Genomic DNA, 13,627 nt, shown 5'->3' with positions numbered 1-13,627 from the left:
GGTTTTACATTTTACACTTACATTTATATATAGATATTTTTTTGCTCTACCACCACTTTTTTCCTCGAATATTTCAGGCTATATTCATCAGAAATATTTCTCTTACATTTTGGGCTATTCCCTCATCTTATGAATAAAACACTAAGTCTGTCTAAACGGTGCCGTTTTTAGAGTCTGAGGAGGAAGCTCATGTCAGGGAGATTTACTTCATTGCAGTTTGGGGAGTTGTAGACGTCTGAGGATTTAGTTTCCAAATGCTTCAGTCATCTACACGCTACACACAGCAATCTAAAGAAAAATGCACTTTCACAGCTCTTTAACAAACAAAGCTTCTCTCAAGCTCCGTTATGAAATTTTCAGAAAGGTTTCTTCACTATATCTTCTTCATTGATGTGATTTATCAAGAGTTTTCAATATTTAAGTCGATGTAACCTAGAAAAGTTTTAATGCTGGCCTTCTGAGCAAAGTTACACACACACAGTTGTTCCCACTGTTTTTGCAAACATATAAATCTCACCTCAAGCTTTATTTGCAACTTAAACATTGTTGTTCTTAATTTTATATTATTAAAATCTATTTTCCTGCATAAATAGAAAATAGTTCCAAAGTGTTTAGTAGAGCTTAGGAATTGGTTGTATCTAAAAGTGAATTAGATATGATCCCTCATATGATTTGGGTTTTATCAGGATAACTGGGAACTAATATGAATCTGAATTTTAACAAAAAATTGTTGATTTAATTATGTTGGGGTTTTTTGTGCAATTCCTGTGAAGGGCATGGTGATTAAAACCAAAGAGTTCCCATATGGTAGAATTGATTGATTATTCAATATTGTTCACCTTTTTGATAGTATGTATAGAGAAAAAAGTAGCCTCAATTTTATAAAATCAACTTAATAATATACCAAACTATACATAGTTGTTCTTTTTTTATGAATAGGCTGCCAAAATAAATATTTGCAATATTTATTTTGTAAATATTAATTTAGTCACACTTTTTTTTAGAGTAATTATTTATTTTTGATTGTTTTTTTTTATTTTTTATTATATTATATTATATTATATTATATTATATTTTTATTTATTTTAAAATAAAGCAATTCTTTAATTATTTCATAAATTTTTATTATTGTTCACATTTCTTATATATATATTCATCTCTGCTCTGCGTATTACAGCAAATATGCTAACGTAAGGTTTTGTTATTTTCTCTGTTAATTTAAATTTCTGACATTTTCAGTTAATTGAGTCTCCTTGTTGTCCCGGCTACCCCTTGATTGTCCCCAGCTGCCCCTTGTTTCCCCGGATTACCTTTCTTGTGTATTTATACCCGCCTGTGTCTCTTGCTCCCTGCCAGGTCTTTGTCTTTGTCTTTGTCTCCACCTGTGTAACCAGTCGCTACCAGTGTCTGAGCTCTTAGCCTTACTGCTCACCTGTGCTGCCTGGATTCTGTTCTGTTGGTTTGGACTTTTATTAAAAATCATCATTATTGCACCACACCTGGGTCCTCGGCTTCCATCCTCACCTCTTCAACCGCAAATCGTGGCAGACAAAAATTAGCCCACTGTAAACACAATCACATTTATGCGGTGCTGTACAATTTACAAACATAAAATTACACGTTTTATTTTTAAAAAACAAAAAAAAACAGTTCACAAGGTTTTAAATCGAAAAGGTTGAAAAACAGCTATAAACAAATCTAGAAATGATCAGTAAATAAGTTGTGTAGGAATCAAAAAGTAGAACTGAATGTCCAAAAAGCAAACCGTTATCTCCAGCTGTTCTGCTTTTAAAAGCATGTGAAAAATAATTAAAGACGGGGAAACAAAAGAAATCTGTGAAAGCTCTGCTCAGCAGGAAGGTTGGAGAAAAAAGTCTTTGTCCTTTTTTTTAAATATTGATCTTATCCAATATCATCATAGTCTTCCTCATCTTCTCCTCCGATGTCGTCATAGTCCTCGGTGGACGCAGTGGAGGCGTTGTCCCTCGCTTCGTCGTTCTGATGAGGAGTGAACTCATCCTCCACCTTCGCATAGTCCAACTGCTGCTCCATGCTCTCCTCGTACTCATTCTCATCGGCCAGATTTTCGTAACTCTGACCCAAAGAACCATTGCAATTCATATTTGGATCCAAATCGCAGAGAGGAGGGGGAAGAATCTCGGTTTCATCCTCCACTTTGACATAGTCCGGCAGTGGATCCACGCTCTCCTCGTAGCCATTCTCATCGGCCAGATTTTCGTAGCTCTGACCCAAAAAACCATTGCAATTCATATTTGGATCCAAATCGCAGAGAGGAGGGGGAAGAATCTCGGTTTCATCCTCCACTTTGACATAGTCCGGCAGTGGATCCACGCTCTCCTCGTAGTCGTTCTCCTCAGCCAGGTTCTCGTAGCTCTGGGTGACTGAAACTCCAGAGTTTGTGTTTGGATGATTGTAGAGCAGATTATCCTGCACCTTCACGCAGTCGAGCATCTGGTCCAGGGCCTCCTCGTAGTCGTGGTCACTCTGGTCGTCATGCTCACATTCCTCAGCCAGGTTCTCATAGCTTAGGGCCTCTGAAACAATAAACTTTCTTTTTAGACAATTTCTTATCACATATGGAAAATTACAGAATACAAATCAACTTGGTTAGTTGACGTATTATCTAAAGGTGACCAGCAGATTGTTAATAGTGACTTATGATGCTTCCTTGAACAGGTTTGGATCGGTCTATGGGCTAAACAAAACATGTTTAACACATTTGCTGCACAAAATCATTCGTAGATGATGAGATTTTAATCTGCTCAGTTCTGCCTAATTTGAGCTCCTTTCACAATGAGCTGCTGCCTCCCCAACTCAATGTCTACACTTGCAAGAGAAAATGACTTCAAACAGATGTGCAATTGTACAACCGTACATCTTTGAAAAGCAGGAGTGGAGCCTCCTGCACAACCAACAAGAAACAGTTGTCTTTTCCCACAGCCATTGTACAGCGCCTACAGAGGTGAAACCAGCTGAATAAACATGCTGGAGCTCTGCTTAGGCTGCTAGATTATATGTTTATTAATATATTGTAGAGAAATGTGTTGCTGTCAGCAAAACATAGTGTTTATAAGTTCTTCCCATTCTTTAAACTCAGAGAATCCAGGAATGTAAATAAACTCTACATGTCTCATAATCTCATTTGTGTAATTATGTCACATTCAAACTTACAGGGGAGTTGAGAACATACATTTAAAGTTAGTTTATTACAGATTACATTAAAGTTTTTTTTTCCCCTGGGTTTTAAATTAGCAAACCTATTCATATAAGAGTTACTCTGAAAGTATCTGCAGTGGTCAATTCAACATCTTTTAATTCACTTTCTTCTGTTCGTTTTAGTCAACCTCACTGAAGCCCAGGAAATAAGCACAAAACTCTGATTTATACTGTAATGTCACTCACACTTGGGATTTTTAAATAACTGACATGGCTGTGTGGTTAAATCAAAAGGAACTTGGCTTCAGAAGGCTCGACTGGAAGTGAATATGTGGCTTTCTCCCTCTGCGTGGGATTCAAAGCTTATTGTCAGATGGGTCAGCTGTCGTACGGCGCCACTTTCTGTTTCAGTTCCTCATGCAAACAGTTTGTGCCAGCGTCCAACTTCTGTCCATAAAATGTACTGGTGGGAAAATGAGCTTTACCTGCTATGAGAAACTGTGTCCGAGGAGGAAGAGGAGGTGTGTCTGTGCCAGATTGTGTCAGCTGATATTTGTTGCTCCTGAAAAGTTTTGAGAACAAAGAAATTGATAGGTTTATTTTGTCCTAACCTGCAAAGAATCAGCCAGAGACAGAGATTAGTTTTCTTTTCTCTTCTACAGAATAGGAGAATTGAGAACAGACGCGACAAATCGCTGTCAAACACTGTCTGGAATCAATTCTGCCAGATCTTTCTTTGCATTTCTCTTTATTGTATAGAAAAAGGAGGTTGGGCTTCTTCACACAGTCACACAGAAAATTGACCAACCGTCTTTACATTCTAGAACCTCCTGTGGACATGCCCTTATAAGGGCATGTGACTGACCACAACTAATCAGTTACATATGGAACTAATAACACATGAATGTTTAATGTTTTTAGCTTCCCAGCAAACATCCTAAACAAAGTTAGCATGGTCTCATCAACTGACCAGTCCTTGGGCTTTTTCAGTCGGTACATGGTGTGCAAAAACTTGCATTTGAATTCGTGGCACATAAGGTTTTTCCAGTGTTGTATTTTTTCTAGCCACGATGTATTTATTGGGGTTTCATATGATAAGCCGACACCAAATAGTGTACGGCTGGAAGAAAAAATAATCCGTGTTGTTTCAAAAATGTTTACAAGTAAAAGACTGGAAAATGTGCCATGCATATGTTTTCAACTCCCCTTAATAGAAGTTCCTAAATCAACAAGAATGAACAAAATGTGAATATGCACGAGTTCTATCAGTTCAGTAATTAAAATAAACTAGAAAGCATGAACAAACATCGAAGAACTAAAAATTCTGAACAGGGTCATAACTCAGCTTGTGGCTTGGTTATTGTTTATTTGTTGTTGTGCTTCACTAAAATAGCCTCAAGTTTCCTACCGTCTCCTACAGACATGCTGTGCTGCTCAAGCTGCTGGGTTCAACAGTTTACTTCAGAGGAGCATAAATCTCTGTTGGGTCAGAACCTCACAGACTTACATCATTACTCCTGATACAGATACATGGTGAGAAAATGGTGAATCTTCAGCAGTAAATAAATATTTCTACTTCGTTCAAATAACCCACATCATCAAGACAGGAAGTTGTTTTTTTTTTGTTTTTTTAGCATTTTCATTGGAAAAATATTGCAGTGTTTGCCATATTAGCATGTTTTCTGCTTAAGGAAAACTTTTAGTTATGTCCTGTTCCTGTCTGATCCTTAGACTGATACTTTTTTAAAAAAAAGCTGTGCCTGTTTTTAGGATGCCTCAAATCAGGATGTGATTTTGCTATTCAGAGAAACTAAGACCATACGTATGAGAAGACATTACTCGATTTTGAAGTCAGGTCTTTCCTGAAGCTGTAAAATGCGATGTTTGCCTGCTGAAAGAAAGAAGGAAAAATTATTTCAAGTTATCTGATGCGGTAGATATGTACACAAATAACATTAATACAATTCATATCATTGTAGCATACTGGAAGAGGCTGACATGTGTTCTTTTCTTAAAAGTCCAAACATTAATAATTAAAAATAGACTACTACAACCACTACTGTTTTAGTTATAAAGCACTTTTAAACAACAACATCTGCAACAAAATGCTGTAGCAATACATAAATAAACATTCAAAATATGGAAAGGACAAAAGTCGACAATAGAAACAATAAAACACTAAAACCGAAGCAAGTGCAAAAGCCTCAATGTGTGTTAAAGAGCTCAAACGGGACAAAATAACTATAAACACAAATTAAATGTTACACTGGAATTATAAGCGTTGTTACAACAAACTCAAAGGTTTTCCTGTTTTCATTTTTATTCATAAAACATTTCATATTTTCTCTCAAAATGTACCAATATTATTCATAAAGCATAGTCTTTTGTTGCATTTGTTTGCTCTGAGTTCATCTCTCCGAAGCGGAGCAAAGCCTGGCTCTTTGCTGCTGCTGCCGCTGCTGCTGCAGCTACGCCACAGGGATCATTAAAGTTTCATCTGAGCCGATCAAATCCACAGGGTGCCTCTAATAATAGCATTTCATACAATTATAATAACTTCTCTATGGGGTTGAAGACCTCAGAAGTATTTGTGACAGTAGTAATGATGTTTGGTTTCCCCTTTCCTGTTCAGGGCTCTCATGTGTGGCAGACAAAGAGCAAGTTCTGGGTTCCCAGGTTAACTGGAAACCAGAAGCTGTTTTGAGTGAAGAGGAAACTTCTTATTTCAAGGCCTTTATTTACCTGTAAACGGACAGGAAATGGGGAGGAGAGAGAACTCACTCCAACCAACTGAGCCGCCAGACTTTGTTCACTTCTCCCTGAATTTTTTCTGAAGCACATTTTACGGCTTTCCTACCAGCCTTGTCAAAGACATGGCAATAGTTTATATCGTTCTAACATGCTAAAAACGTTCAGGTTTTCTCGTCTGCGATTGGTCACAGAAGAAACATGCTTATATTACAGATGGGAACAAATTTATTGGAAATTGTGGTAAGGATGTTCAGAGCTAATTTCATAAATTCATCTTTTGTTGTAGTCGCACTTTACAGCAAAAACACAAAATCTTACTGAAGATTTTTTGGTCTAGTTTCTGCTATATCTTCATACACTTAAAATAAGACAAAAACTAACTTAGAAGTAACTTTTCATCCAGACGTAAGAGCTTGTTTTAAGTCAATAATTCTTTAATATTGATTAAAAAGTTCTGATTTGGGTTGGGTTGTTTTTGTTTATTTTTGTTGATGTTTAAATAAAGTTATGAAAATCAAAAAAAAAAAAAAAACGTTCTAAAAAAAATTGGCAGATTATTTCACTTAAAACAAGAAATTTTTCCCATGTTGTAAATGAAATAATCTGCCAGTGAAACTAGTTCTTTATCATCAATATTAAAGAATTATTGACTTCAAAAAAGCTCATGTAACTTGCTGAAACGTTACTTATAATTTAGCTTTGTGTTATTTGAAGTGCACTGCGATATGTGCAGTAGGAACTGGACAAAAATACTTGGTAAGATTTTGTATTGAGTTTAGCAATAAATTGCTTTATCAAAATAAAATATCATGTTTGAGATCTTTTTTTTGTTTGTTTTCTGGCAGATGCCTTCAAATTGTCTTTTAAAATATCCTCATATTCTGAAATGTTCACAATGTTCTAATAAGTGGAAAGAGAAACAGGCCCACATCCCCACACGTCCTCCACCATACTTTAGACACCACGTTCGTCCTTTTTTTTTAAATATAATTTGTTGATTGGAAAAAGTCAAACATAGACAGAGAATATTTATAAGGGAATATTTATGAAAAGTCAAGAACTTAAAGGAGAAACAATGTAGGTGTTTGGACTTCCATCGGATTCTCTTGTTTTAACCCTTTCTGTTTATCTATTTAGATCTTTTTATTTATCTCTGTGTTCCACTTCCTCGTTCATTATCCTTAGATCCAGGTTCCACAGAAGCTTATTTTTGCTAAAAATAAATGTTTGCTAACACGGTTTAGTAGTAACAAACTAACAATTTATGGTAGCCTTTTTTGGTGTTCTTATTTTTTTTTCAGCTCGTTTCTTATAACATCAGCTCGTTTTCTGCAGAGATCATAAAAAAATATATATTTGAATGCACTGTTTCTAATTTCGCTTGTTCAACACATTCAGATTTGTAAGCAAAAAGTAAAGAAAAGAATGTACAAAAATGATCAATCAAGAGTCAAAGGCTTTTAGATATGAAGTCAATTTAAACAAGAAATGACTCAATGGAACAAAGTTGAATTATTCATCACTCAAAATCCCCTAAAACCTGTGATGCACTGAGGACAACGGAGACATTACTTCAAAAATTCATTTTGGAGTTTAATTCATTGACAGAAATGAGTGACCACAGTATTTTTGTTCATTTAAGTTATTTCAACTTGTTACTAAGTTGTACTGTACAGTGCAGTGGAAAAATGCACTGAAATTAAAGACTGAGTTTTTCTAAAGTTTTCAGTGAGGTTATAATAACGTAACAATTTTTAAATAATTATTTCAAGACCTTTTAAATGTCATTGCCGGAGTAAGTCTGTTTGCTGATTGCTTATTAAAGCTGATATCAAAGTAAATAAAAAGAAGAATTTTTCTAATCGGTGCTTTTGGCCGTAATAAGAGCATTGTGGAGAAAACTGTGGCTGCATTATTAGATGGGATGGCTTCATTTTCATCTCAAATAAATAAACATCATCGTGTTTAAAAGCCGAAAGCATTGAAATGAAAAGAAAAGCGAAAGTGTTTTTAACACAAACAAAAAAAGAACAAAAAAAACACCAAACAGACTTGTAGGGAAAGAATGTAGGGAAATGAGGATGGATAATATTTTTATTCTCTATTTTGTCTGCTTGCACAGGAAATAAGAAGACGTTTAATCTGCTGAAGGCAGAACGAGGTGCAGTTGCACAATTTGATACCTTTAATGATCTTATCTGATATTATAATAACTTTCTGGGGAAGTTATAAAACAGAATGATGATTTTTGCTGTCCATCCTGCAGCTTTTTGACATGAAGCTGATTTTGCAAGGCGATGTGACAGTCATGATAAGAGGTTATGATGACACAAAGTTTTAAGAATTTCATTTGCAAATACATGACATTTTATTGAAAAACCCAAATCTGATATACCGGGTACCAAGTTCTGGACCAAGGCTGCCTGATGGTGGCTCTCTCTAGTGAACCTCTGACCTTTTGGTTTTCCCTTAAATTTCAGGCCAACTTTTGATAAAAACTGTTAATTTTTCTCCATTTTTTGGGGGGCTGAAGAACCATTTCTGTTCTGATTAAATTAATGCTCTAAAATTAGGATAAAGGATACTTTTGGTCATGATGAATACGGTAAAAATTTTGTGGGTTTTTTTTTTTTTTGACAAAGAAAATATTTCAAATTATAAGCTAAAAATATAACTTTCATCTGATCACTGCAAACAGATCTAAAATATTGTGAAAATCTATATCTGCAGCACTGCTTACTGCTAAATCCATGCACTTATTTGACTACAATGTGTTATTTTGACTACTTAGATCTTCCCATTATGCAAGTTACTTCTTTCAATATTCTTTCTAAATGCACTTTTTCCACTATTTTAATCCCTATTTTTGCACATTTTGGTCACAGACACACACTCCACATACTTGTAACTGTCTGGTAAATAACACAGATAAAACTATCTGCAGCTCCTATAAGCAGAGTAATGATACATTTTTTAAAATACGACTGAAGTAGCAGAGTGAGAACGGAGCCTGAGCTCTGGTCAAACAAGCATATAAAGATGCATATCTGCTGAACTCTGGATTTACTTTTAGTTTGCAGTGTGTGAAATTCTGCTTTGCAAAACTGCAACAACTGAAACCACAAATTTCCTCATGAATTTAGTTCGCCACTAAAGAAGCAGAACAACGGTCAGAGCATGAGTGACGTCAAGTTAGAATTAGTCAGTAAACCCAAAACTCCAAACTTGCTTCATGATAAGAAGTAACAACAACTAAACAAGAATGAAACTACTGAAATATTTATATAAAAAATGATGTAATAGTTGGGCGTTGCACTATGGACATCAACAAGGACGAAAGTAGATCTACCAGTAGGAGAATTGTTGCTGTCGCTCGTCTGTAGCAACTGGATTATGTACCAGTTGCTACCAGAGTCAGAGCTGTTGCTGTTACTCATCTGTGCTGCCTGGCTTGTTTGCCTTATTCATTATTAAATCATCATTGTCTCACCATAACCTGGGTTGACTGTGTCTGCCTCACCACCTCTATAACCACAAACCATGACAATGGGTAAGAAATGTCCAGTCCAGGTAACATTCATATGGGACCCACATAAAGCTGAGCGACTAATCTGGAACATTTGTTTTCTGAAATCAGTTTGTGCGTCTAAAACAGAATCTATGTAAATTCATAAGAGACACAAGTAGCTCATATCACAGATATTGGTTACAGCCAGTACTTGTTGTGTTTTGTGGTTTTTAACATGAAACCAGAACGCAGACAGAGGTTTAATCCCTGAATGTATCTTTGATAAGTGATTATAGGATAACAATAAACAATATAAATCCTCTAGTAAGACTTTATAACTGGAATGCCCTGCTGGTATTTGTACCGTTTGTACTCATTTTAAATAACGTTTCAGTAGTGCACATCTCTGTTGTTGTACCGTTTTTTATTCTCATTTAACGTAAATTGCTGAAATGTAAACAGTTTTGCAGATTAACCCATCCAGTCGTACATTCCTTCGGATTGGAGTTAGCTAATTCTAATAATGGCACAGTATTTATGTTGACATTTTGCCCTTAATGTACAGTATTTATTCTTCATTCTGTTTTTATGTATCTTATATTCTTGTTTGCATCTTTGTGCTTTGATTACCTGTCACCTTGCTGCTATTGGGATTGCATTTTGCCTTTTTGGGACAATAAAGGAATCTCTATTCTATTCTAGCGTTGAAATGAACAATCGGAATGTTCACGATGAAGTGATTATTAAAATAACTAATTAAGTCAATGATTAATCATTAACTGGAGTATACAGACTCAAAAAAACAAGGCAATCTGATGAAAGAAAAACATACTCAGAGCAGCAGTCAAGCCAAAAATGTACAAAAAAATATACACATTTTGCATTTAAAATGAAAAAAAACTTCTTTGTCTAAAATTATGTTAACCGAGAACTCATCAAGAAAAACTTTTAGCTTCAAATTCAATAAAAAAATAAAAATAAAATCCTACAAAGCACCTGCTGCCATCCAACTATTAATCGGTTAATCCAAACAATGATCAACCGATCAACCCTACACTGTACTGATGTTAAACAGATGTTAGAAGGATTTTTTTTCAGGTTCTGATGCATCCTTTGCGACTAATGATCAAGTGTTCACTAAAGCAATTCTTTGTTATTGCATTTTAGAAAAATAAAATGTTTATTTTCTTATTTAAAAAGGGAAATTAATTTTAATGTACTTCTAATATTGCATAAAAAGGCTTCACAAAACAATGGGACAATTTTTCCTTCGATTAATCATTTGATCATCCGAATAACCAAATCTAAACCACAAAGAACAAAATAACAAAAAGAACCTAAATACAAAAGAAAGCCATTATCTAGGATTAAAATGCGATTACTATTCAATATTTCCAATTGTCGCGCAAGAAACAGACACCTTTTTTTGACTGGATTAAAAATAGATACGCGTTGCTGAGATATTTCTTCTATTTTTCTGTCGCTATTCCAGATACGATGACACCATATAAGTCAGGAAGCCAAAACTAAAACACTTTTGTCTGAAAAATTCAAATATTTTGAGGGAACAACAGAAAATAGGTAAAATATATATATATATTTCAGCTTACCTTTTCTGGAAATACACTTATTGATGAGGACGAAGATGAGGCTGATCACCAGCGACACAAAAACCATCCCCAGTATCACTATCACCCAGATGTATTTGCGTAAAAGAGCCATGGGATCTCTGCCGAACTCCACAAACCACCAAAGAAATGAAAAATGAAAAAGAAAAAGACACTCTTATTTCAACTGGTTTTCATCTGTTGCTTTTTAGTATACAAGACTGTGGTTCGGAAAGACAACAATTCACCACTTCCTCTTTTTCAGCGTTGACTAAGTCTTAAAGTTATTTTGGTATCAGCCTCTGAGTTGAGACTCAAACAAGCCCTCCTTGACAACCTCTAGGGACTGTTTTGGTGAGGAAGTCCGCCCTTACGCACTGCCAGCAAAAATGAAAGAAAAATATTCATTCTTTTTAGCTGGCTGAGCTGAAAACCAGCTAAAAAAGTTTGTATTTTAACATGAACGCAGGAGGCGGTTTTTAATTTAACAGTTGATTCCATCTGGAAACATGTTTCCGCTTAATGTTTCCATGAAAATGCTATTTTTTCCCCCCTCATTTATCTTTTCTCCCCACATGTTCTGTTCTCAACAACTTCCTGATCGCGTCCAAGAACACATACTGCTTGTTCACAATTGCGTTAAGGAGACATATTTAGACTTCTCTATATTAGCTCCAGCTTTTTGCGAAAACAACTGTTATTTTTCTCAAATTGGACATAGGCAATTATGCTGTTAGGCAGACGTAATATGTTAAAGTTTTAGCTGAAAAATCCCCCAAACTACAATAATGTGTCCTACCTTTTGAGCAAACAGCTGATAGATCCGAGGCTGGGTCAGAACCGGGCGTCAGGCTCAGAGAACTGAAGATGGAAGTGGGTGGCATATTTCGGCAGCAGTCATCATGCGCAGAAACTTTGCATAGCAGCTTCTCATTTTCTCCGTTACGGCGAAGAAACCTGCAGGTTGAGACTCTGCCATGCTCCGCTGACCCCAGCTTGTGGGGGCTGCATGTCTGACAGAGTCACAGAAGGGCAGCATATCTGTACAGAGGGCTTCAAGCCTCTTTGTACTTGTGCATAAATATTTCCAAATAAATGCATGGAAATGTTTCCAACTAAGAGAGCCAAAACATTTTTAAACCAGGGAGGGAAAAGTCATGCACATCTGAGCCATTTGAAGTTTCAGTTCCTCTGGTAACACTTTTATGTACGGCCACTCTAACACCACTCTATCGGGATCAGATTAAGCAGTGTTATGCACATATTTACTATAAATCACATGTTTCAGATTATCCCACAGTTGCATGGATTTTTGATGAATAAACCAGATTTTGATTCAAGGTGAACAACCAGATCATATGTCGCTATCAGCGACACATGCAAAAAGCTCTGCAACCAGCTTTGTTTAAATAGTTGAATGCTAGTAAACTAGTAGTATCCCAACTTTTTGCCATAAGGTGCCAAAATTGTTAAGTGGTACGCACTCGGAGGCACAAGTTGTATTTGTTTGTTTTCAAAGAAAGGTGAAAATAACTTTCAGTGCCTCTCTTTTTTATTTTTAACTTCTCAATACTAAACTAAACTTGCCCTATTGAAACTAACAAATTAGCCAGATTTTTGTTGAAAAGGAACAATTATTTTAACAGCTCCTTATTTGTGGAAACGTTTTATTTGTTTGTTTTTCTTTGTGGAATGTTAATTAATGAGCATTAATTTGTGTTTTGTGTCTAATACACATTTTTTAATTTTAGGAACATTTTCATCAACCACCTCTGCTTGCAGGCCAGATTTGCTGCATTCCAGTGTTGTGGTTAGGGGCCACAAAACAAACTGTGGACACCACAAATTTGTATTGGAAATTCAGAGGTTTGCATACATTTGGTCAATATCTGGGATAACTGGGTCAAATATTTTGGGTTTCCTTCCACAAATGTCTGAAAGATTAACTGACACATTTGAAAAAGAGTCACACCTGTACATGCATTTTAATGTCCCACATGGAGTTCACTGCTTTCTGGTTTAAAACAATGGGAAAGTCAAAAGAAGCCAAGATACCAGGAAGAGGAGTGACAGGCCATTGAGGCATGTAGATTTACACAAATATAAAAATATACAGAAGATGTATACGCATAACATGTCATAAGTATCATGGACACCTATTTTTTTCACATGTAGTGAATCACAGAATAAGAAATTCAAAAAAATTATGACACATGACACAGCATTGAATTGAGGGCAAAACTAATCTTAGAAAATGAAATGACCAAAAATGCTACAATAACCCTTTACTACAACAACAATAATAATAATAATAATAATAATAATAATAATAATAATAATAATAATAATAATAATAATTTGCACATCATAAACATTTTATTTACAAATATTAATTTTGACACAAACATTTGCAAAATTATTATGAAATTAAAATGTTGTGCTTTATTAGAAACTATTTTGTTTTTGGACACTATTTTGTGAGTTGGCAACATGCCACTCACAACATGGCGGACGAGATGACGTATCGTTTCTACGGCGTAGAGAAGCGTGCAGCCCGCGGGGTGTGTACTTCTCGGTCTATGGA

General features: G+C 35.5%; 1 protein-coding gene across 2 annotated transcripts; it reads right to left on the bottom strand.

Moving 5' to 3' along the window:
* Nucleotides 1-1,322: 1,322 nt before the first annotated feature.
* On the bottom strand, nucleotides 1,323-12,199 carry scimp (SLP adaptor and CSK interacting membrane protein). 2 transcript variants are annotated; one of them, XM_032577241.1, is made up of 5 exons: nucleotides 11,843-12,199; nucleotides 11,047-11,173; nucleotides 5,017-5,068; nucleotides 3,663-3,739; nucleotides 1,323-2,555 (listed from the first exon to the last, which is right to left on the bottom strand). In XM_032577241.1, exons 2-5 carry the CDS (start codon nucleotides 11,156-11,158, stop codon nucleotides 1,903-1,905), a joined length of 894 nt encoding a protein of 297 aa, XP_032433132.1. In that variant the 5' UTR covers nucleotides 11,159-11,173; nucleotides 11,843-12,199; the 3' UTR covers nucleotides 1,323-1,902. The 2 variants fall into 2 exon arrangements, with proteins under 2 accessions (XP_032433132.1, XP_032433133.1); XM_032577242.1 differs by having other exon boundaries at nucleotides 11,047-11,165.
* Nucleotides 12,200-13,627: the final 1,428 nt, after the last annotated feature.

This window comes from Xiphophorus hellerii, chromosome 11 (genome assembly GCF_003331165.1).
Source record: "Xiphophorus hellerii strain 12219 chromosome 11, Xiphophorus_hellerii-4.1, whole genome shotgun sequence".
NCBI lineage: Eukaryota > Metazoa > Chordata > Actinopteri > Cyprinodontiformes > Poeciliidae > Xiphophorus > Xiphophorus hellerii.
Note: the sequence above shows the minus strand (reverse complement) of the source record. Positions and strands in the feature narration are given on the sequence as shown.

What these genes read in the sequence shown, in the direction of transcription:
- scimp (XM_032577241.1), bottom strand. Translation starts at nt 11,158, where the DNA reads ATGGCTCTTTTACGCAAATACATCTGGGTGATAGTGATACTGGGGATG. An exon ending in TAAGTGTATTTCCAGAAAAG is followed by an intron (nt 5,069 to 11,046) that starts GTAAGCTGAAAT and finishes TCTTTCTTTCAG; the next exon opens with CAGGCAAACATCGCATTTTA. An exon ending in GACACAGTTTCTCATAGCAG is followed by an intron (nt 2,556 to 3,662) that starts GTAAAGCTCATT and finishes TTATTGTTTCAG; the next exon opens with AGGCCCTAAGCTATGAGAAC.